General features: G+C 39.1%; 2 protein-coding genes across 3 annotated transcripts in view; both read left to right on the top strand.

Annotated features, from left to right (window-relative positions):
• Positions 1–18,292, top strand: part of LOC132183444 (Polynucleotide adenylyltransferase family protein) — a 42,568-nt gene extending 24,276 nt beyond the window's left edge. For both annotated transcript variants that reach the window (XM_059596884.2, XM_059596883.2), the window contains exons 10-16: positions 6,243–6,309; positions 6,486–6,569; positions 7,277–7,339; positions 7,479–7,623; positions 16,964–17,131; positions 17,672–17,769; positions 17,901–18,292. In XM_059596884.2, coding sequence (XP_059452867.2) covers positions 6,243–6,309; positions 6,486–6,569; positions 7,277–7,339; positions 7,479–7,623; positions 16,964–17,131; positions 17,672–17,769; positions 17,901–18,008 — 733 coding nt within the window. In that variant the 3' untranslated portion in view covers positions 18,009–18,292. The remainder of the gene's footprint in view (positions 1–6,242; positions 6,310–6,485; positions 6,570–7,276; positions 7,340–7,478; positions 7,624–16,963; positions 17,132–17,671; positions 17,770–17,900) is intronic.
• LOC148587594 (uncharacterized) lies at positions 18,228–19,550 on the top strand. Its single transcript, XM_088513452.1, has 2 exons — positions 18,228–18,311; positions 18,422–19,550. Exons 1-2 carry the CDS (start codon positions 18,230–18,232, stop codon positions 19,021–19,023), a joined length of 684 nt encoding a protein of 227 aa, XP_088369578.1. The 5' UTR covers positions 18,228–18,229; the 3' UTR covers positions 19,024–19,550.
• Positions 19,551–24,567: the final 5,017 nt, after the last annotated feature.

The following is a 24,567-nucleotide window of genomic DNA, read 5'->3' as shown; positions in this document are numbered from 1 at the left end:
ACGGCATTCCACAAAATATGCGCAATCCCACAATGAAGAAAGAGATGATCAACTGACTCCCCATCCGATTCACACATGCAACAACGGTTTATCACAACAATACCTCTCTTCCGAACATTATCCAAGGTTAGAGTCTTCCCAAGTGCGGCCGTCCAAGCAAAAAAAGCCACTCTCGAAGGAACCTTAGTGCGCCAAATACTTTTCCAAGGGAAAGGGATAGGATCTTTAGAAGCAAGGATCCTGTAAAAAGATCTTACCTCAAATTTTCCTTTATGAGAAGAGATCCACCACATCCTATCCTCCCTTACCCCACTCATCAAATGCGAATACAAGAGTGAGTAAAAAGAGGCCAAGACCTCCACTTTCCAATCATGAACCCTGCGAAGGAAGGAAACATTCTACTGCACAGAGCCATTTAGACACTCCCTGTTATCTGCAATAGACGCATCCTTATTGGTGGCAATATTGAAGAGTCTAGGAAAAGCATCCTTGAGAGACATGTCACCGGAGCAGATATCCTCCCAAAACCTGATATTGGACCCAAGTCCAGGGACAAATCTAATGTGACATTGGAACGACCTCCACTCCCTGCAAATGCGCTTCCATAACCCCACCCCATCCGAACCACTGGGATCCCTAGAACACCAACCACCCCAAACCGCACCATACTTAGCCACCAGGATCTTCCTCCACTAAGCCTCTTTCTCATGAGCAAATCTCCACAACCATTTTCCCAATAAAGCTTGATTCATCAAACGCAAATTCCGGATCCCTAAACCTCCCTCAGAGATCGGAGAACATACCTTGTTCCAACTGACTAGATGGAACTTAAACTCATCATTAATCCCACCCCATAAGAAATTACGTTGAATCTTCTCCATACGCTTCGCCATGGATGCAGGGATAGGAAACAAAGACAAAAAATAAGTGGGAAGATTGGATAAGGTGTTCTTAATGAGAGTAATCCTCCCCCCCTTAGACAAATACAAGCGTTTCCACAGGGCTAGCCTTCTGGCGTACTTCTCCAAGATGTCCTCCCAACTTGCCTTGACCTTGAACGGTGCCCCCAACGAGAGACCCAAGTACTTCAAAGGCATAAAAGCTGAACCGCAACCCAGAATGCCAGCCAGAATGCCCACATTATCCATACTACCAATAGGGACCAAGACAAATTTAGCCAGATTCACCTTTAACCCAGAAACGGGTTCGAAGCAAACAAGTAAGACGCCAATATTTCTTATTTGATTAGGATCTGCCCCACAAAAAACCAAAGTGTCATCAACGAAGAGAAGGTGAGAGACAATAACCCTATCCGACTCTCTACTTCCCACAGAGAAACCAGAGATGAGTCCCCTGTTAATCGAGGCATTGATCAACCTACTAAACGCCTCCATGACTATTACAAACAAGAAGGGAGAGAGAAGGTCTCCTTGCCTCACTCCCCGCGAGCTATCAAAGAAACCGGAAGAGGATCCATTGATCAAAACCGAGAATTGCATAGACGAGATGCAATGTTCAATCCAGGAACACCATTTCTCTCCAAAACTGCACCTTCTCAGTAAGTAAAGTAGAAACTTCCAATTCATATGCCTTTTCCATATCCAGTTTGCACAACAAACCAGATTCCTTTGATTTGATTCGACTATCCAAACATTCATTGGCGATGAGAACTGAGTCCAAGATTTGCCTACGTTTAACAAAAGCATTCTGGGGTTTAGAGATGACCCTATCCATCACTTTCTTCATTCTGTTGGCTAAGACCTTGATAACAATCTTATAAGTCCCTCCCACAAGGCTAATCGGACGAAAATCCTTAATATTGGAAGCTTCATGTGTCGTCGGAATAAGAGAGATAAACGTAGCATTAAGGCTTTTTTCAAAATTACCTCGCTCACGTAACTCCGCAAAAACCGCCATAATGTCCACCTTAATCACATCCCAGCAATCCTGGAAAAAAGCCATAGAAAAGCCATCCGGGCCTGGAGCCTTGTCCCTATTCATACCTTTCACCCCCTCCCACACCTCCCTTTCCTCAAAAGGATCTTCCAACCTAGAGGCCTCACCAACAGTCAACATATCAAAATCAAGATCATCTAGCCTCGGTCTCCAATTGAGGCTCTCTGTAAAAAGTGACTCGTAAAAACTGGTCACATGGTTGCTAATGACCTCTTGATCTGAAGTAGTAGAGCTACCCACAATCAGAGACTCAATAGAATTATGTCTTCTGTTTGCATTAACAATCTGATGGAAAAATTTCGTACATTTATCTCCCTCTTTCAACCAACGGAACCTAGATTTTGGCCTCCAATTGATTTCCTCATGTAAGAGAGAAGTCTCCAACTCTTTGGCTAGCAACCTCTTCCTCTCAATTTCTTCAGCGGATAACCCTCTCTCTTCCTCCACTCTATCAAGAGCCTTTATATCATCCATAAGGGCCTCAATGCACCCTCCCACATTGCCAAATTCCTGAACATTCCATCTCTTAATGTTCCCCTTGAGAGCTTGCATTTTTTTTGCCAGAATAAAACTCGAAGTGCCATGGAAATGGTAAGACTCCCACCAGCTCCTTACTTTGTCCACAAAACCCTCTGCTTTAAGCCACTTATTCTCGAACTTGAAGGGTCTTTTACCTCTCAAGAAGCAATTACAATCAAGAATAATAGGAGCATGATCCGAACACGCACGAAGCATCCTCTTTTGTCGCATACTTGGGTAACGAGCTCCCCATTCTGGAGAGACTAGGAAACGATCTAGCCGTGACCAAGAATGGTTGTTAGACCAAGTAGAGACCCCCCCAGCTAACGGGAAATCCATAAGGCCCTGCTTCGATATAAAATATGCAAATTCCCTCATTACGGACCGAGAATAAGCCCCCCACGACCTTTCACTAGGAAAAAGAGTTGCGTTGAAATCCCCACCAATGCACCAAGGCATATCCCACCGACTCATAAGGCCCGTCAGCTCCTCCCAAAGAAGACGCCTGATGTTGTCTCTATTAGGGCCATACACCCCCGCAAAAGCCCAAACAAAACCATCATCAACGTTTCTAAAAGAGCTAGCCGCCACAAAACTGCCTAGAGGAACCTCAACCTTCGTGACTACTCTTCTATCCCACAACCAAAATACCACCCGAAGCCCCTCTAGAAGGGACATAGCATCACTCCGCATAAGGGCACCCCCACAAACTCCTCACAAAATTGTTTGAGATACAATCCACCTTTGTCTCTTGAAAACACACTATATCTACCTTCCAATTTCTAAGTAGATTTCTAACCTTCAACCTTTTATCCCTTACATTCAAACCCCTCACATTCCAAGAAAGAATCTTTGGCTTCTTTAAATAATTCGATAAGCCCTCCCCTTTTTGCTGTCCCTCAATGAACTTCCACTATGCACCTCATAATTGACGGAGAAATTAAGGTTATTGAGCTCTCTCTTACCTTTTTTTCCCGTATGTGCTTCCACGGCCACTCCCTCTTTCAACGCCTCTCCCACCTCCTTACCAATGTCCTCATTATCCGCCATAATGATCCCAAAAGCCTCCGCCAACTTCCCATCTTCTCCATCACAAGAGACACCCACAAGCTTGCTAAATTGAGTTACATACTCCACCGTAATAGGCTCCTGATCCGCATATGGTTCCAAGGCTAAGGAGTCTGGAACAAACGACTTACCCTGCGAACAACGATCCTCATCTCCAGAACAAGCTTCTCCCGAAGAACATAAGCCCTCATCATAAACGCTGTCCATAGTCCCCTTCCCCCTCAAAGAGTGATCCGGACCTGGCAAATCCCACTTCTCCATACCCGGTGGGATCTCCCCCTGCAAATTGAGCAGCTTCTGCCCATTGCCTACACCCTCCCCCAAATCCTTCCTCGTCATCTTCTAACCCGTGTTCGGCAGATTCCATCTTTCAAGACACAAAGGAAGCTCTCCTTGAAAAACGCTCCATTCCTTTCCAAAGACCAGCGTTGGCTGGCCCAGCTTGGCAATAATCAGCTGGCCTGGGCCTCCTTCCTCCCCCTTGTCAAACCCCCTCCCAAACTTCCCCCTTGCCGTCAAAACTTCCGGCTGCCCTGGCTTTGTTAGCTTCTTCGACTTCTCACGAGCATCGGCAGCAGACCTAGAAGGTGCCGACAGAACAAAACTAAACGAATCCTCCCTTCGAACACCTGCCGGAAGAGCTGTCGGCGCCTTACCCAGAATACCTAGGTCTGATTCGTACAACCGCGTTGACGCCGGAGGTTGTACGATAGGTCTGATCACCGGAGGATACACAGCTTCTTTGCCGGTGCTCAGCGCGCCTTCCATTTCCGCGATCTCCTGCGTCGATCCCTTCACAGACGGCACTAGCTTCATCGGCGCCTTTGCCGGCGACCCAAAAAAGACCGGCGATGCTAAGATCATCAAAACTGAAGGAGAACGAAGCCCTGTGTTGGAGGTTGAGGCGCCCAGATCCCCCACCTTACCCACGAGCCCAACAGACTTCTCTAGGCTTGGCGCCGCTGCCTTCCTACTGTAACATTTCAGCATCGTATTGGGCCCAACTCCCGCTACAGAGGCATTGTCCTTCATCTGGATTGCTGTAAGCTTGGGTTGGGCCTTGGGTTGGTTCTTAGGCTAGCCAATTGGCTGAGCTTGAGGCAAATCCTTGGATTGGGCCGCCTGGGAACTCTCCAAAACAAAAATACTATCAGACCCAATAGCACCAGTCCCACATCTACAAGTCAAACGCGTATCTAATCCTTCGAGACAGTTCCTGATATCCTTCTGTATCTTTAACAGGGAAATCTTCAACTTTTCCTTCTCCCCCGCAGACACGCAACCATTACAGGACGTTCTAGAAGCATACTCATTAGAAACTTTTTCCTCGTAACTTGAACTCTTCTTCTGCAGTACCCCATAGCCGGCGCCACTATTCAACGCAGGCCTAATCACCGGACCCTTCGCTGGAGCAACCTCCTGAACCTTAAGAACAGCTTTAACTTCCTTAACGTGGCAGTCAGCAAGATAGCTTGGCCCAGATGATTTGCTAATCCCAACATTGCCTCCTAACAACCATTTGGGAACCCTCGCAATCGGTTCTGCGTAAGACCCAAACGGTTCCTTTACCTATTTCGTTGTGGAAAGCAAGACCTCTGAAAAGCTCATTCTCTGTTTCCCTATCTCTGCCTTCCTTGCATCCCCAACGAATGGCAGAATAAAATCAATAGGGATCCGAAGCTCTGACTGAAGCCGGTCCCAGCCCTTCCTATTCCTACCTTCTAGCACCAAAACTCTTCCACGCCTATCTTGGAGCCATCATACTCCTTTAAAACCAGAAAACTCCCATGCCTATTGAAGCATTTCTGGACTAACGCACGTGGAAAACTTCGAATAGACTCATCCCTAAAGACCCTTGAATCCTCCACCGCCATCAGCTCACCAAAGATATTCACTAACCAAACCGCTTCATTCCACTCCAGCCGTATCGAATGCATCTTACCCCTGCAACGCTCTTGTAGCTTCAACACCGTGTCTCCACCCTTCACTATCACAGCAAACTCCTTAGACTCCACTGACCAGACCCTAGACAACCCCATTCTTTTTTCAGAATAATTTTTTACCACCGAACAGCTGCTTTAGATTTTTAATTTGCTTAGTTTTCATGATTTTCTTGACTTATTCTCTCTTTTTAGCTAGGTGTTTCTCCTATGTACTTCATGTACACTTGAGTTGCGCCTTTTGCCCTTTTAATGATATTTTGTTTACTAAAAAAAATAAAAAAATAAAGAAGATTCCTAACCCTCCATCTTTTCACTCTTATCATACAATCCTCACATATTCCAAGATAGAATCTTTGGCTTCATAATGAACAAGTAGAGCCCCTGCCCTTGTCTTTAATTATGCTAGAGTGCCCTGCATCTTTTCACTCTATCGTACATATTCACAGATAGAATCTTAGGCTTCATAATGAACAAGTAGAGGCCCTCCCCTTGTCTTTACTTATGCTAGAGTGACCACCCTTAAGATCTTTTTTTTTTTTTTATAATTGTTGTATAAACGTCATAGTGGATAGAACAATTATATGTCTACTTAAGTTTCATAAAATATGCTTTTTAAACGTCACATGTGATCAAACACCAAATTTCATAGCACACAGAAACAGCTCTTTCAGCTTGTCTTTTTGGCTGTCATACTTACCAAGAAAAAGAAAAAGTAAGTCTGTTTCTTGCTCAGTTTTTTCTGTTTACCTTATTTAGGCTGTGCATATCCTACTTGGATGCTACGTGGAACCTTGTTCAATTAATTGGAGGCTCTACTTTCAATGTAAGTGGCAAGTTTATAAACATTATACTTATCTTCCCAATTTGCTTCCGTTACCCTCATTCTGTTGGCATTTATGAAGCAATTTTTGTACATGTCCATTCTCTATTCTGATATGTTCAGTTTCTTATATAGGCTTGGAATTATCATTTTCTGTAACATGTGAAATCTTATCTTAGGATGAACAACGAAGGCTCTCCTTGTATGCTGCAATGTTTCTCCCATTTAGAAAGACCATATATAAAGATAACAAGGCTAAGGAGGTACCATCCATCTCCTTATTGTTTGTGGCTTCCATATTACGTGTTGACTGGTATGATCATAATAGCATTGGCGCTTATGCATTATTGCACATGTAGTAGAGTGCATTGTTCTGCTAGTATTAGCAATTATTTTGTTTTTACTATACAGAATCATCTACCTTTTCATTCTTTTGGTGCTTTTTCCCCCTATCCTTTGCTAGAGCCTGCGACTAGGCTATTAAGGAGAACATGACCAAATATTTTTCGAAGTGTAAGAAAAATCTTTTCTGCCTAAAAGGAGAGTTTTACCTCTCTTGGGTGAAGTAGCCAAAATGATGACATTGTCTTCTGTATAGGGAGCTGAATATTGTCTGGCCCCGAAGAGGCTGGTCATCTATTGTGATGCCACTGCAGCAACTCTCTCTCTCTCAGCTTGAAACTTTAAAGCAAATGCTTTGATTGGTTCCCGTCTATTGTTAGATGTACCGATTGGTTTTCTCAAGTCTAAGGAGAACAAAGCTCTGAAGAAAGAGTCATAGTTTATTCCTTTTGTAACTTTTTTCTTTTCAAGAGCCAAAATCTAACATTTGTAATTTTAGACAACTAGTTGCCTATGCTTTTATGGTTGATATATAAACTGTTGTACTTGATAACCATGATCGTATCTTGATATAATTTTCCAAACTTTCTTCTTATCTTCAAAGCTAAACCTTGTTTGTGAACTACAGATATCCATTATCTCCTACATTTTTCGGGAGTCTCTTAAGCGAAAAGCCAGTGATGCTGAAACAGTGAGCTTAAATCTACTCTCTTTTAAATTTCTAAAATCAGATATGTTGATTAAAATACTTGTTCTAATGTCAATTGTTTCAGGACTTCTTAATCTGCAGATATATGATCTGTCTGGTCACAAATTTTTCTTTATTATAGGTCATAAATGTACACAGTGCATTGGACAAATTTTTGTCTTTGATTCCTTTCCTTGCATCTAATGGGGACATCCAACTCACTGAAGTTGACTGGGGAAGAGGATTGGATGATGTCCCTCATACTTCAAAACTTCGGGTACTGACAGGTATGGTTCTATTAGCTGCATGGTATATTTACTGTGATTACCTGCAGAATGAGTTGTTGGCAATGACTGTTTTCAGTCGACGCTTTTTGAAATTTCCTGTGTCAGTTCCACTATCCCTCCTTAAGAATGCACTTGAAATTGTGTTCTCATTTGGGTTTTATGCATAAAGACAAAACTTCATCTTGTATGATCTGTGGCTAACAGCCCTGATACGGGATGTCTTGACATCTCCAAGCTGTCAAATGAGTTGTGAAAATGTCAATGTCAAGGTCATAGTGAAAATGAAATCTACTTAATGTCTCATTCTTAAGGTATGATGATGCAGGACTGCAGTTAGGCAATTCAAAGTTTATGGACTGTCTTGCAATGAAAAGGTGGTGGGTAGATGTAGAAAGGTTCTACGGGGACGATAGGGTTGTAGGGGCTTGGGGATGGTGCAACTCATACTAAATAGCAAAACAGAAGCTATTGCAAAGAAAAGCCTCACATAATGCCCCCCAAATATTTGAAGTGTCTCACATACCAAAGCTCATAGCATATGACTACAACACACATTCAGCATTTATAGCAAGTGTGAGAAACCCCTTAACCCAACCAGCTTGAACTAAAGCTAATTCTATCAAAATGAAATACTAATGACCATATACTTTACCTTGGACACTTTTTCTTTTTGGACTAAAGAGGATTGGTCCTTGGTGTGCCACTGATATTCTTAGAGTTGAGCTTCAATATGGCGTAGTACTTCTCTAACGGTGCAATTGATGGGAATCTTAATAATTGGTTTCCTTATTCTCAGAGTTTTGCAATGCAAGACGTAACATATATGCTTTAAAATTAGCAAAATGAACACTTAAGCTATGATCTGCAGTTACATCTGTATAAGGGGAGCATGCAACCCTTGAAGACATGACACCCATGTTCATTTGTGTCTTAACATTTGTTTGGAGACATAAAAAAGAATTCACCTTCATTCACCAAAAGTAGGAGCATAACAATGAGTGTTAAACATCTCTTTTAAAAAGATTTATGTATACTTTTTCTTTTATCAAGTGTTTTGCTATCTGTGGTTCTTCTGGTACATTCGTACATTGTATAACTAGTTATATATTCCCAGCAACCTGAATATATAGCAGTGACCTTGTGTCTAGCTTTTCGGGATTTGACGTGTCTGACATTCATTGACGTGCATCCACAGATCATAGTTAATTCAGTAAACAAAAAAAGAATGTCCCAAGTCCAGGTTTCACTGGTATTTAGTTTCCTCGAATTGAAGCAAAAGACTTTGCAGTATTTTAGCGAGTTAGCAATAATAGATACAACTAGTAGTCTCCTTTCATCATCTGAAATTGACTTTCGCATTCTTGAGGTTTGTGTATCCTACCGATGTCTAATTGGTATTAAGAAGTGTCTCTCCTCTCTCTCTCTCTCTCTTACACACACACACACACACATATATATAGACTCCAAATGAATCAATGATTCACTATAAATTTTTTCTAATTGATCTGCTTCCGGATTGACTTGTGCGAGAGGTCCAAGATCCTTTGATTTCTTGCAATTTTTTGTAAACATGATCAATACGTTATGTACCATCCATGTTAATTAGACTTGGTATAAATTGATAAGTGAAAAAAAAGAAGATAATTTGAAATAGAGGACTGTGTTTGTTTGTCCTTATTCTTGGTCTATGGAGAATGGATGTTTGACATGGGAAACATTTATGACATGACACGGATGTGGACACAACATAATTTTTCAAGTATTGGACTTGACATGGGGAGGACGTGTTAGATACTGTGTGCGCGCGCGTGTATGCGTACGTATATAGGGGTGAAGCTGTGGAGGCACAAGAAAATGGGTTATTGACTTTTCAAATAAAGAAGGTACTTTAGGAAATGTATTAAAATAATGTGCCTTTTTTTTTTAATTTTTAATTTTTAATTTTATCTTTTAAGTGCATAATATTTAGGGACATCCCAAACAGAATAGAGGATCAACAATATAGGGCACAAGAAGTATTTTTCTTTTTCCTGTTTTGTGTTCAATCATTGCGATAATGGAAGTCAAAGTTGTGGCTTCTGCTAAGAAACTGAATCATTCTAGATCCATAAGTGAACTGATGGGAATAAAACAATTGTGAATTTAAAGATTTTTTTTTTTTTTTGATAGGTAAGTAACTGATATTATTAAAAGCGTGAGGCGCCCCAAAGTACACTGGAAGTATACAACTAGGAACACCTAACTAGAAGGGGAAAAGCGTACAAGGAAATCATCATAGCTAATCGAAACCGGAAAAACATATGCTACAGTCCAGAGATAGAGTATGGAAACAATAGGCTAAAGTGTCCTCAAAAAACCTCTCCACATCTTTGAAACACCTATTATTTCTCTCTCCATATACACCAAAAAAAGCAAATAGGCACCATCTTCCAGACTGCAGCACTCCCCCCCCTTCCTGCAGACCACCAACAGGCTAGCAACTCGAAAACCCGACTAGGAATCACCCATGATAACCCAAAACGGCCAAAAAAGGCACTCCACAAAGCAGATGCCACCTCACAATGAAGAAGAAGATGATCCACCGTCTCCTCACTCTTCTTGCACATCCAACATCTGTTCACCACAATCACATTACGCTTTCTGAGATTATCTAAGGTCAGAATTTTTCCCTAAGCTGCCGACCACACAAAAAACGCTGCCCTTGGGGGAGCCTGAGTCCGCCACACGCTCTTCCAAGGAAACCTCCTCCCTTCCGAACATGCCAAGGAGAAAAAGAGAGATTTGACCTTGAAAGTACCTCTTTTGGAGGAGTTCCACCATAATTTATCTTCCGACCCTCTTCTTACTCTAGTAGAATGTAACACCTGGAAAAAGGAGGCAAAGGCCTCCACCTCCCAATCATGAGCCTCTCTGGAAAAACTCACATTCCACTGAATGGACCCACCTAGCATCTCCACGTTATCCGCAACTGAGGCATCCTTCGCACATGCAATACTAAAAAGGATCGGGAAGGCTATCTTGAGAGCTGAATCTCCATACCACCAATCATGCCAAAAGCTAATCCTAGTCCCATCCCCCACTTCGAATCTCGTAAAGCCTTTGAAAGTTTCCCACCCTTTCCTAATATTCTTCCATAACCCCACCCCACACGTCCCTCCAGGCTCAATAGAACACCACCCACCCCATAAACTTCCATACTTCGCATCTACCACAACTCTCCACCAAGCATCTCTTTCCGACCTATAACGCCACAACCACTTCCCTAAAAGAGCGCGGTTGAAGACCAATAAGTTCCTAATACCCAACCCTCCTTCCTTGATCGGAGTGCAAATCTGCGACCACTTCACCAAGTGGTATTTGAACTCTTCTCCTATCCCTCCCCAAAGAAAATTGCGTTGAAGCTTTTCAATGCGCCTAGCAACACTCATCGGAATATGGAAAAGAGACAAGTAATAAGTGGGCAAATTAGCAAGAGTGCTCTTGATAAGGGTGACCCTACCCCCTTTCGACAAATACAACCTTTTCCAGCTGGCTAACCGGTGTTCAATCTTCTCGATAACTCCATCCCAAATATGCTTGGACTTATAAGAGCCTCCCAACGGGAGACCAAGATACTTCACTGGCAAAGTAACAGCCTCACATCCTAAAATACCGGCTAGCAAATCCACGTGCTCCATAGTCCCCACCGGAATAAGCATCGTTTTAGCCAAATTAACCTTCAACCCTGAAGCAGCTTCAAACCACAGAAACAAACACCGCAAGTAACATAACTGGGCAGGCCTAGCATTGCAGAAAATCAAGGTATCATCGGCAAATAAAAGGTGAGAGATTGTAGTGTTGCCGATTTTGAAGCCTTCTAACAGCCCCCTCTGAACCGCTGCCGAAATCATCCTACTCAATATCTCCATCACAAACACAAACAGCAAAGGAGAGAGAGGATCCCCTTGTCTCAAACCCCCAGAGCTGCTAAAAAATCCTTTGGGAGACCCATTTACCAGAATCGAAAACCGCACCGAGGAAATGCAATGTTGAATCCAAGAGCACCATACCCCTCCAAAACCACATCTCCTTAGCACATACATCAAGAAGCCCCAATTCACATTATCATAAGCTTTTTCGAAATCTATTTTGCAAATGACCCCTGGCTCCCCAGATCTCAGCCTACTACCAAGGCATTCATTAGCAATCAAGATGGGATCTAGAATCTGCCTACCTTTGATGAAAGCATTTTGCGACTTGGAAATGATCTTATCCAACACAACCTTCAATCTGTTTGCTAAAACCTTGGCAATAATTTTATACATACCTCCCACAAGGCTAATCGGGCGGAAATCTTTGAGATTGGTGGCACCAGGAATCTTTGGAATAAGCGAAATGAAAGAAGCGTTGAGGCTCTTTACAAACATCCCTCCAGCATGGAAAGCACTAAACACCCTCATAATGTCCTCCCTCACCACATCCCAACAAGCTTGGAAGAAAGCCAAAGAAAACCCATCGGGGCCCGATGCCTTATTGCCATTCATCTTAAACACGACCTTTTTAACCTCTTCCTCTTCAAAAACTCTCTCCAACCAGCTAGTCTCTTCCTCCGAAATGGAATCCAAAGAGATACCATCGACCAAGGCCCTCCAATTGTGTTGCTCAGTAAAAAGCTTTTGATAGAATTCAACAATATGCTCACTAATCTCATCCTGATTCGAAGAAAGATTATCCCCAATCATCAAGGTCTCTATCGAGTTAAATCTTCTGTTAGAGTTGGCAATGGAATGAAAGAATTTGGTGCACTTGTCCCCTTCCTTCAACCTACACATCCTAGATTTCTGTCTCCAACTTATCTCCTCCATAAGAGTACACTTCTCTAATTCTCTCACAACCTTGGCCTTCCTCGCTAACTCCTCCTCGATCAAAGCCCTACTTTCTTCGTGCTCATCAAACACCCGAAGATCTTCAAGAAGCAACCTCTTATTCCTCTCAATGTTACCAAACACTTCCTCATTCCAAGTCTTCAGATTCAGCTTCAGGGCCTTGAGCTTGCAAGCGAAAACAAAGCTCGGCGTACCTTGGAACTCATAAGAATCCCACCATTGTTTCACTAAGGCAACAAACCCATCCGCCTTAAGCCACATATTCTCAAACCTGAACGGCCTTTTCCCCTGGGATACCTCCCCCAACTCAAGAATGATTGGAAAGTGATCCGAGCAAAGACGAGGAAGCCTCTTCTGCCTCACCCCAGGAAACCAGGCTTCCAATCCTGGAGAAACAAGAAACCGATCGATCCTAGACCATAGCGGAGGATCTTGAGAAACTGACCAAGTGCAAGCACCCCCTGCAAGAGGCAAGTCCATAAGCCCTTGTTCAGAAATGAAATCAGAGAAGCTCATCATAGCAGAATCCAAACTAGCTCCTCCTGATCTTTCACTAGGGAATCGAGTAACATTGAAATCTCCCCCTATACACCATGGCAAGTTCCACCAACTAAGAACACCAGCCAACTCGTCCCAAAGGAACCTTCTATCCCTATCAAGATTTGGACCATACACTCCTGCAAATGCCCACACCGAGAGATCTACCACATTCTTGAAAGACATGGCCATGGTAAACTCCCCTATACAGACATCGATCTTCTCCACCACCCTAGTATCCCACATGATTAAAATTCCACCTGAGGCTCCACTCGAATCCAAACAACACCAATCCACATGATTTTGCCTCCATAAACTGCGAACAATGTTTCTAGACATACTCCGTATCTTGGTTTCTTGAAGGCAAACAACATCTGCATTCCAACCCCTAAGCAAAGATATTTCTGAATCGTGCTAATTTTGAAAATCATTGAGTCAATTGCGCAGCTGTATCGTAGCATTACCAAAGAGCAAGTCAAAGAGGAGTCATTTAATTAGCTGCATAGGTTTCCTATAAGCCAATTCGAATCTTTACTCTTTCGTTTCAGGAGAAGTCTTGGTGTTCTACGATATAAATGTGTTAGTCTATGTTTTTAGAGATGAGAAATGAAAATTCAGTTTCATATCTTTGTTTTTCAAGGGAAAAAAAAAAAAAAAACCCAGTAATACTCTCCTTCAACAATAGCTTTTGAGCCAAAGTCTGTCCAAGGAGGTAGACTCTTCCCACACTTCATTCCATCTATAACAGCCCATGCTGTTAAACAACCAAAATTATTTTAAGTGTTTCTGATCTGCATCAGCTGATAGGAAGAAAAACAAACTAATAAATCTGAAGATGTTTTTGAATAATGTTACTTCTGAAAGTTTTTGAGTCAAAGTCTACAAGTACCTAGAAAGATTCATCATTAAATTGCTCAACTCTTGGTTTTTCTAGTTGTCAAGTTGAATTTGGTTCTAGACTTATTGGATGTCCAAGACTAAATATTTGTCATTGTATGCTTTTAGAGATGAGAAATGAAATTTTAAGTTTCTGATCTTTGTTTTTCATATAAAAGAAAGAAAAAAAAAGTTGTTGAAGGGAAGTTGTGTTTCCTTCGACAATAGGATTAGACTTGAGCCACACGTCATTTCATCTATAATATCTGACCCTTATAAACGACCAAAATTATTTTCTATTTCTTGGTCTGCATAAGTTTGCTATCAGCCTCCTGGTTCTCCTCCATGATGTTTTCTCATCGAAGGAGATCCTACACACCTTGAATGATTTATCAGAAAGAGTTGATGATTCTCAATCATAAGGTTCTTCAAGATAGGCTTTATTATGAGATGATTGGGTTTTGACAAGGTACTCTATCTATGATTGATTAAGCTAGAAAGTTTGAAGAGCCTAACTGTCAAGTGTGGAATGGTGAAAGTGAAATGATTACTGTTTCGCAAGTGGATGACCTCCAAGATGCCATTGAAACGGCTATCATGTTGGAAAAATTCATTAAGGTTCTAAGATTTGACAATCAAGTGAAGGAGGCTGAAATTCATAACGCCTAAACAAAGAACTGTTCTTCTAAGAGCACTAGCAGCAACACGAGTTTAGGGAACAAAACTTGTTTTTTCCTAAGTTTAGGGAACACAACTACTTTTTGCTTCTGTATCAGAATATATTTCACAATAGCTTTTCTTACCTTTCCCTTTACCATTAAAATATTATTTCTTTACAAAATACAAGTTCCCTACCTACTCTCATTTTTTTAACAAAATCCCAACACAACCCCCAATTAAAGACAAAAAGATGAAAGAGGAGAGCAAAGAAAAATGTTTATATTAAAATAATGTATAGGGAACCACTTTTAGTTCCCTATATATTGGGAAACACTATACCAGCCCTTAAGGGTTGGTTAAATGTAGGGAATCTGATGTGAGTAGGTTTTTGTGATTTTTTTGAAATTTTTCCTAAACATAAGGAAGGGAATAGCATATAGAGCATTTGCTGCTAGTGCTCTAAGACAGCAAGCTAAAAGGCCAGAACAAGATCTGGGAAAGGCAGAACACCAAAAATGAGCAGAAAAGTGCCTAACAATAACCACTATTTGTTCAAACAAGTTGAGCAACCTAAACAGAAACCAGAAGTTCCTCAAAAGCAAGTTTCAAAGCCAAAGCAACAAGCAGACTAACCTATACAATAATCAAAATGCCTAAACTGCAAATCGAAAGCCCAAAACTGAGTGCATTGAAGCTTGGAGGGCAACCTTTAAAGATAAAACATCTTCCTCAGAAGCTCAACAGTCAAATTGCTGATGAGACAAATTATCTTCAATTGCTTGAAAAAGCTTATTAAACATGGGATCAAAGGAGAGGCCAAGTGTGTGCTTATAATCAAGGAAGTCAATAATTTGAGAAATCATCAGCCTAATGTAGTGCCCAATATGTCAAGCTACTTAAATAACTTCTCTAAGACTGTTCAAGGAATTGTTCGAAATCACCTCTACCAGTTCTTCAAAGCTGGTTGGATTTGTCCGAAGGGTCCTACATAATGTTCACATTAAAGCCAAGTAGAGCAATATGTTTGCTGAAGAATCTATAAGCGCTATGTCCTTTGTTAAGGTTGAAATTATGCAAAACAAGGAGATTATGAGACTTCAAGTTAACAGTGAAACAAGTACATGTTGAGGGGAAAGGTTAGTCTAATAGTTCATCTTGCACATCAGAACAGGGTCATATTACACTAGCGCTCCTAGAATTGGGTATGTCATTCCTGACAAATTCAGTGGTCCTATTGCAGGATTGGATATTTGACTAATATAATTGCTGTTTCCAACCATGATGAGAAATAGATTTCAAGTTGAAGTTATCCCAAGCTAAAGATGCAATTTCAGAAATTTGGAATCCTGATACTTTATAACTTCAAAACTCAAGGTTGAGTTTTTGGCACATGGAACTCTGCTTCAGATTTTCAGTATAAAAAGCCAGAATTCTTTGAGCAATGTGGCACTTTCCCTTGTCGGTGCCGAACTCTCTCTTGCTGGGAAGAGTTAATGGGGACAAAAGCAATTAATTTTTTTTTTTGATAAGTAATAAGTATATTATCAAAACGCGCATAGGGGCACAACCTATGTATACAAGAGGTATATAGGGAAGGCCTATTGATTAGAAAAAGATTTACAGAGCTCTAAGAAATTAGTAAAGGTGGACTCATGCGAGTTCGACCAAGTCCCGCTCCAAGAGAACAAAGTATGTAATGCCAACTTCCTCAACTCAATCATGCCGCTCTCATTATCCTCAAAGCTGTGTACATTCCGTTCTTGCCATAAACACCACATCACACATAATGGGACTAGCCTCCACATACGCAAAGCATGCCTATTACCCAATTGATCACTCCAACTTTCCAAGATAACAAAAGCAATTAATAAATCAACAGATTTTCTGAAGAATTTGAAGTGTGAAAGTTTATGAGTCAAAGTCTGTCAGTGTTAAGCTGTCTTGTAGCGTTACCAAATCACTGAATTAATCTAGTCCTTTGTTTACCAAGAAGGCTAGTTGAATTTTCTACTGTCCTTGGCAAGAGAAGTTCTGTATGTTCTACGGTTGAGTATGTGTCATGGTATGCTTTTAAAGATAAGAAATGAAATCGTTCTGATTTTTTTTTCATGGAAAAAGTTTAATTCTTCAACAATAGGATTAGCTTTTGAGCCAAAGTATGTCCAAGGAGGTGCTTTTGCACTTCTTTCCATCTATAACATCCCACCCTTAATTATTTTCTTTTTCTAGCTCTGCATCATGGACCTCTTTATAACTTGTTTAAATAGGAGTACTCCTTTATTGGTTTTTTAATAATTCTTACAATTGTTTTAGGTGTTTAAATATCATCTAACAGTGTTATTGTGTTTAGTTGCATAAGTTGTTTATGAGTTATGACTAAACTTCCATTCTTGCCTGCTCAGGGTTTCTTCTACGAGAAATTAAAGATTTTTGGCGAGTGGCGTTGTTGTTGTCTACATTGTTATATCCCACTGATGTTGATTGTACTCAAGATTTTTTAAATCAGCATTTTCAATTGGAGAAGCGAAAAGACCTATTTAAGACAGTTGAAAGTGCCGTCATTAAGCTAGGTATGGGCAGTGTGTCTTTTCACTATTCTGTCAAGTTCTCCATTTAAAACTTATTGAAGCCTTTTGAAGGATTGCTTGCTAAAGATGCTGAATTTCCATCTTTTATTAGTGACAAGTGACTTGTGTGGGTTTAATACCTTGGCCTTAGACGCCATGACTGATTGTTGCACTTGGTGAAACCTTTTGCTTTCAGAGCCATAGAATTAAACTCCTGTGTTCTTTAAGTCTTCCAGTATTGCCTTCAATTTGTCATACCGGAAAACCTGCTATTGGTTGACAGTAACTTTTTGTGGAGTTCCTGATTTCCAAACGCCAGTCGCTGTATTTTAATTCGCTGATCATGTGAAGACCATACATTAGTATGCTTTTGTTCAAATATCTTCATTGGTTACAAAATCCAGAAGGGGGCTAGAAATTGATATGTACCATTGGACTATTTAAGTGATCCTTGTGAAACATGAATTTTCCAACCAACACGCATGCTGGTCAATAATTGGCAATCCTTTTATACTCTCTATTTATTTATTTATTGAAATGCAGGTCTTGAGAAAGTGTGGGATGTAAAACCATTGGTCAATGGGAAGGATATTATGAGTGTCTTGCAGCTTAAAACTGGAGGACCACTTATCAGGGAGTGGGTAAGTCAGTTTTCTTTCTTTTTCTTTTATTTTTCTTTTTAATTCTGGGATGAGTGAGTTTGGTTTTCTCTCTCTTTTGTTTGTTTGTTATTATAATTGCGAGAAACTCTAATTCATTTATTACATGGCAGCAACAAAAACTGCTTGCATGGCAGCTTGCCAATCCCTTGGGCACTGTGGAGGAATGCATTGATTGGATGAGGCAAGCAGATTCTAAGCGTTTAAAGACACAGCAGTAGCTTGCACCGAAAGAAGCTCAGCTGCTGGCTGCCAGAAGTTGCCGAGATATGCAGTACTTCCCTGATGAAAACCAATGAGTTGGAGTTTCAGGTAGGGTGCACGACCAATAGTCATGTTTCAGATTACAAAATACCGACGAATATCTGGCAATGTTTTCCAGAAATTTTTTTAATACCTTTTGGTAGTAAAATGGTTTTATTTTTGTCAGTTTTCACCATTGATGGGGGGATGTAGCCCAGAAGAAGTGAATTTTCATAGTAATCTTAGTAATCTTGATGATGAAGCAACTCTCCATTTCAATTGTGAGTTGTGTTTTTTTTTTTTTTTTTTTTTTTTACCAGTGCAAGATGACAAAAGAAAAACGCTCCCTTCTCTCGCTTCACGTGTTTTCGTTTTGTCCTTTCCTCTACAGCCGAATCACCTCTCTGGAGCCCGATTTGGAACCTGGATCAGATTTGGAGCATGGTTCCAGCACCGGCTTTGGACCCAGATCGTGATTCTAGTCATGGTTTGGAGTCTTTGGAGGCTAAGGGGTCTGACCATGTGACTTTTTCTGACCCTCTTGTCTCAGTCCATCCCTCTTCTACGCTTTTATCTGGATCGGTCTTTGTGCCGGAGAATTCTATTATAATCTCTGAAGGGTTGCTAGCCTTGGGAGAGAGATTATGCTTGTCTCCAGGGAGTAGTATTCCGAAATTCAAGCAGACATTGAGTTACTACCAAAGAGCAAAGAAAGAAAGAGGAGTTCGGGTGAAAGATTCTTTTCTTGAGGTGGTGGAATCTTTTAATCCTCCGCGAGTACAATGCCAATCTAAACCTGTTGCGGGGTTTATTGCTCAGATTTCATTGGAGGTTGCACCCATTGCAGCTCTAAAGAAGCCTGCTTCTAAGAATTCAAATCCAACGAGGGGAATTCTATGGCGATGGTTTCTTAACACAAGTTCGAAAAGTCCTCGTCGTCTCCAATTATTAAGGATGTCGGAGTTGTGGGGGGCCGCTCTCAGTTTTGGATGATGCATTTAGGTTAGGGTAAGTTCAAGAAGACGATGATTGGGATGGGGATTTGTCCCCCAATCCCCTTGATTGGGTGTTGGATTTCAATGAAGAGGAGGATCCGATTTCGGCGTTGTTGGTTGACGTGAAATAGGATTTTATTCAGGAAATATAGGTTGCGCAGCCTAAGACTAAGGAGAAGAGGAAGCTGTTGAATTTAGAAAGCTCCATTAACTATAGCCTTGCTAGCGCGTCTCCTCGGAGAAGGAAGGGCAAGACTATGGTGTCGTAGCACTTCGTGTAGGTTTTGAGGGCTGTTGGGTGTTTGTGATGAGGGCTTTGGGTGCGTCGTTTTTCTTTTTAGTGTACATAGGGGCACCTTATAAAAAGAGTGTGAGTTGTAACTCCTCTCAATGTGGTGCACTTTTTGTTACAAGCATGTAAGAACTCAACCTGTACCGCATGTCTGGTTTGTACGACCCGAGGAGGAGGCTGTCTTCCACCTCCCAAGGAATCGTAAAGTAAAGGAATAGACTCTTTTGGGCTCATTGTCTTTCTAATCCATTTATTCAGTTTGTGCTCGGCTTGTTTTGGTCTATCATGTTCATTAGTCCAAAATTTCCAGTTTTATTCTTGGACCCATCAAAATCCTTTAAATACACCAGACATATTCGGCTCGAGATCAATTGAAATTTTGGACCTTGAAAATGCATCCCGGTTGAAAAAATCAGAGCTCAGAAATGCAGCCCAACTGACAATATGAGGCCTTAAACTTGCTGCGTAATTGAGGAAAAAAAAAAAAAAAACCTTTGAAACTAACGGTTATTTGCAATAGTCTCATAATGTTCAAAATGTACTAAAATAGTTATTAAACTATCAAAGTGTGTCAAAAAGGCCACATCTTTTTTTATATTCCTATAATACCCATATTCTTTTAAAAACTAAATAAAAAATTAATAAAATAAAAAATAAACAAAAGTATTTTTTAAACACAAAAGAAAAAAAAAAAAAAAAAAACCAAGGGACAAATAAATGCAAAATGTTTTTTTTGGAATAAATAAAAAATTAGTCACTATAATTGGCTTAAATTACAAATCTCTCGTGCGGTGTAAAAAAATATGGATAAATGCAAAATCAAACCATGTGGTTGGCTCAACTTGCGGCCACCTCTTTTCAATTTGTTTTTTTTTTTTTGAAAAATTATGATTATTTTTTTTAATTTTTTCAAATTTTAGTTTTAGTTTTTAAAAGAATAAGGGTATTATAGAAATATAGAAAAAGATGTGGCTTTTTGACACACTTTGGTAGTTTGATGGGCTACTTTAGCACATTTTGAATATCGTGGGGCTCTTTCAAAAACGACTTTTAGTTTTGATGGCTTTTTTATATTTTTCCCTTGAAAAAACCAAATCTAAATTAGTCCAATTGAGACAAATAAATGCAAAATGTTTTTTTTGGAATAAATAAAAAATTAGTCACTATAATTGGCTTAAATTACAAATCTCTCGTGCGGTGTAAAAAAATATGGATAAATGCAAAATCAAACCATGTGGTTGGCTCAACTTGCGGCCACCTCTTTTCAATTTGTTTTTTTTTTTTTGAAAAATTATGATTATTTTTTTTAATTTTTTCAAATTTTAGTTTTAGTTTTTAAAAGAATAAGGGTATTATAGAAATATAGAAAAAGATGTGGCTTTTTGACACACTTTGGTAGTTTGATGGGCTACTTTAGCACATTTTGAATATCGTGGGGCTCTTTCAAAAACGACTTTTAGTTTTGATGGCTTTTTTATATTTTTCCCTTGAAAAAACCAAATCTAAATTAGTCCAATTGAGACAAATAAATGCAAAATGTTTTTTTTGGAATAAATAAAAAATTAGTCACTATAATTGGCTTAAATTACAAATCTCTCGTGCGGTGTAAAAAAATATGGATAAATGCAAAATCAAACCATGTGGTTGGCTCAACTTGCGGCCACCTCTTTTCAATTTGTTTTTTTTTTTTTGAAAAATTATGATTATTTTTTTTAATTTTTTCAAATTTTAGTTTTAGTTTTTAAAAGAATAAGGGTATTATAGAAATATAGAAAAAGATGTGGCTTTTTGACACACTTTGGTAGTTTGATGGGCTACTTTAGCACATTTTGAATATCGTGGGGCTCTTTCAAAAACGACTTTTAGTTTTGATGGCTTTTTTATATTTTTCCCTTGAAAAAACCAAATCTAAATTAGTCCAATTGAGAAAACCACAATTTGGTTACACAATCATCTTTATTTTCCTACCACATAGCATCGTAAGAGACTTTAATACTCAAATAAAACTAATATACATACCATAAGAGAAAAATGAATAGTATCAATAATTTGCTCGTATTTTTCTACAAATTTAATAGATTAACCATTAAATTTGTGGATTTCACCATTTATTTATGTGAAATTTGCATAAGTTCACAAATTTAACTGTTGATTTGTAAGATGATATAAAAAAAATATAGGCAAACAATTGACACCATTTATTTCTCATACTATAATAATGTAGGGAGAACAAACGGTGTTTCCGGCCGGTCTGAAGTTTTCCAGCAATGTAACATTGACCATTTACTAGTACTGTTTTGGCTAGTGCCAACCGATTTGTTCGTTTTGGGCTGATTTTAGTTGTGTTCCGGCTGATACATGCCTTTTTCAACTGGTTTAGAATCAAATAGCCACCTAGGTTTTCAAAAAGTCACAAATGGTACATATGGTAAGCAAATAAACCCACTTGGTATTTCCATCAAAATTCTGTTAGTTTTTTAATGGAGCGCCACATCACCCTTACATAGTTACATGTGGCGTGATACTTGTGGTTTCAAAACGGCACATGGCATGGTACCTGGGTTTTTGGGTGCCACGTCATATTTATAACAAAAAAACCAAAAAACCAAAAAAAAAAAAAAAAAGAAAAAAAAAAAGAAAAAGAAAAAGAAAAAAGAGAGCTGGGGTGGCTAGCCACCCCGTTTGGCCTAGGGGTGGTTCAGTCACTCCCAATGGCCAAATAAAAATAAATAAATAAAAATTGAGGGTTTGGCCCTTGAGCCACTCCCACGGTCTTTGGGGGTGCTTCAGCCACCCCCAAGGCCAAACCTTCAAAAAAAGAAATTGAGGGTTTGGCCGTTGGGGGTGGCCGAACCACCCCAAGGGCCTTGAGGGTGTCTAAACCACCCCCTTGGGCCATGGGGATGGTTTGGCCACCCCATGGGCCAAACCCTCATATATATATATATATATATATATATATATATATATATATAATTTGGCCCTTGGGGGTGGTTCGGCCACCCCCAGCTCTCCTTCATTTTTATTTTTTTTATTTTTAATATGACGTGACACCCAAAAATTCAGGTACCACGCCATGTGACGCCTTGAAACCACAAGTACCACGCCACGTGTAATGGTGACGTGATACTTCATTAAAAAACCTAACAGAATCTTGACAGATGTACCAACTGGGTTTATTTGCTTATCATAGGTATCATTTTTTACATTTTTAAAAGCCCAAGTGGTTATTTGATTTTAGTGCAAACTACAGGTACTCTGAAAAAGTATTTACCTCTAAAATGTAATAGAGGGTGTGCATATTTGGGTGAATTACACAAAACTTAACATTTTAAAATGACAAATATACACCTTCCTATATTATTTACACCATGATTTAGGATCTTTGGAATCATAACCCTCTAATTTCACAAAATGATCACTCTTTCGATTGTTCTTAGATGACTTTCTTTTACCAAGTGGATTGACGATCGAATTACCTGGCATGACAATATTTGTACAAGGTGTTTCGCAAATGAGAGAAAATGTTTCATTTTCTTCCATTGAATGGAACCAATAGGTGATACATTTGAGTCCATTTATGGAAAATATTGACAATTAGTATATGTTACACGTCATATGCATCATAATTACATGGTTGGACAGCAGTTTTTGTCAAGCTTACAATTTGATACATCAAAAGAAAAAAAATAAAAAAAAAATAAAAAAAAAATAACAAAGAAAGTTCACACTACTCATATACAATCCAGCAATATACGTTAGAAAAAAGTTGGTATGCAGTCAATCCAACAACGTAACAAAATCGAAAATTTGGTATCAAGCAACCAGTATTCATGATTGTCTCAAGTTCAATCAACATACCTGAGTTAATCTTACTAGAACTAATTTAGGCTTACATTTCGATCCTATTTGGGATTTACATTAGGAGAAAAAGTTTTTGACAATAGACATTTTGTTTGTACAACCATGTCAAAAAGCTTTATTACGGAAAAGTAGTTGAGTTATTTGGTAACTACATGTCCTAGTGCTTTTTGACTATTACTAATGTTTGGTAATAAGACCAAAAAATGCTTTTAGTAGTAAAAATGATGAAAAAGGACATGTAATGCTTTTTTTTTTCTTTTCTTTTTTTTTTTTTTTTTTTTTTTTAATTTTTATATTTTTATTTTCTAGCAACCCTTATATATATATATATTAAAATGGCTAATGTGATCTATTTTAGTTTGTAGTGGTTTAATTTCATACTTTTAACTTGAAATATGTAGTTAATGTTCAACATGTTATCTTTTTTGGGTCTTTTCTCCACTTATTTCTAATTGTACTCTTTTATGGGTTTTTGTTTAACTTGTGATAAGACTCTACTTTTTATTTTATCTTATTTTTCTTCTTTTTATCCGTCCTTTTGGAGTTTGGAGCTTGGAATAATGATGACCTCTTATTGACAGAGTGTGTAAGATTGCATATATTTGTGTTTTAATGGGAGGGAGAGAATTTGTTATGTTTGATGGGTATTTGATATACACTCATTATATTAAGCTAATGATATATATATATATATATTGCCAAAAAAAAAAAAAAATCAACACAATACTAGTTTGACAGAACAATGGAAAATAAGAGTGTAACTCCGCTTAGGGTTGGAATAATTAGGGTTAGAGCAAAATATCATCCAACCAACATACCATAATAAAAAGTTACTTTAAGGGCGCCTTCAAATAACATTCAATAACGTTAGTTCTTTCGTATATGGCCTCCAATAATTGATGTATATAAACTTTTAATACATAAAATAAATAATAGCAAAAAGACATGCCTAGTAGATGAGAGATTTCACCATTCCCTATTCTTTTAATGGGTAGCAAATCATCATCATCATCATATATGGTTAGAACTCAACATCTGTTATTGTATGCTTTCTAATGAAGTTATGAAGAACTATAGACGCAATTACGATTTTCACTTGTTTATCATAAGGAAAACTAGGCATGTTATGCAATATCTTCCATTTATTTTTTCGCACTCAAAATGTTCTTTCAATAATGCATCTGATTAATGAATGTGCATGATTAATATTCCATGCATACCCCTCAGTTGGCTTCTGAGATGCAAGTTTGGTAGGTGATACATCTCTTCTTTATATGACTCCATGGTATCGTTTAATATAAAGATATCATGTTTCTACTAAGTAATATTCACATGCACAAATATACAAAATATTGGTCACAAAAAAAAAAAAAAAAAAAAAAAAAG

The sequence above is a fragment of the Corylus avellana genome, chromosome 2 (assembly GCF_965113065.1).
Source record: "Corylus avellana chromosome 2, dhCorAvel1.hap1.2, whole genome shotgun sequence".
NCBI lineage: Eukaryota > Viridiplantae > Streptophyta > Magnoliopsida > Fagales > Betulaceae > Corylus > Corylus avellana.
Note: the sequence above shows the minus strand (reverse complement) of the source record. Positions and strands in the feature narration are given on the sequence as shown.

Excerpts from the sequence above, each read along its gene's own strand:
- LOC148587594 (XM_088513452.1), top strand. The coding sequence starts at position 18,230 with ATGGGGGGATGTAGCCCAGAAGAAGTGAATTTTCATAGTAATCTTAGT. Across the intron at positions 18,312-18,421 it reads AGCAACTCTCCATTTCAATT|CCGAATCACCTCTCTGGAGC; the intron begins GTGAGTTGTGTT and ends TTTCCTCTACAG.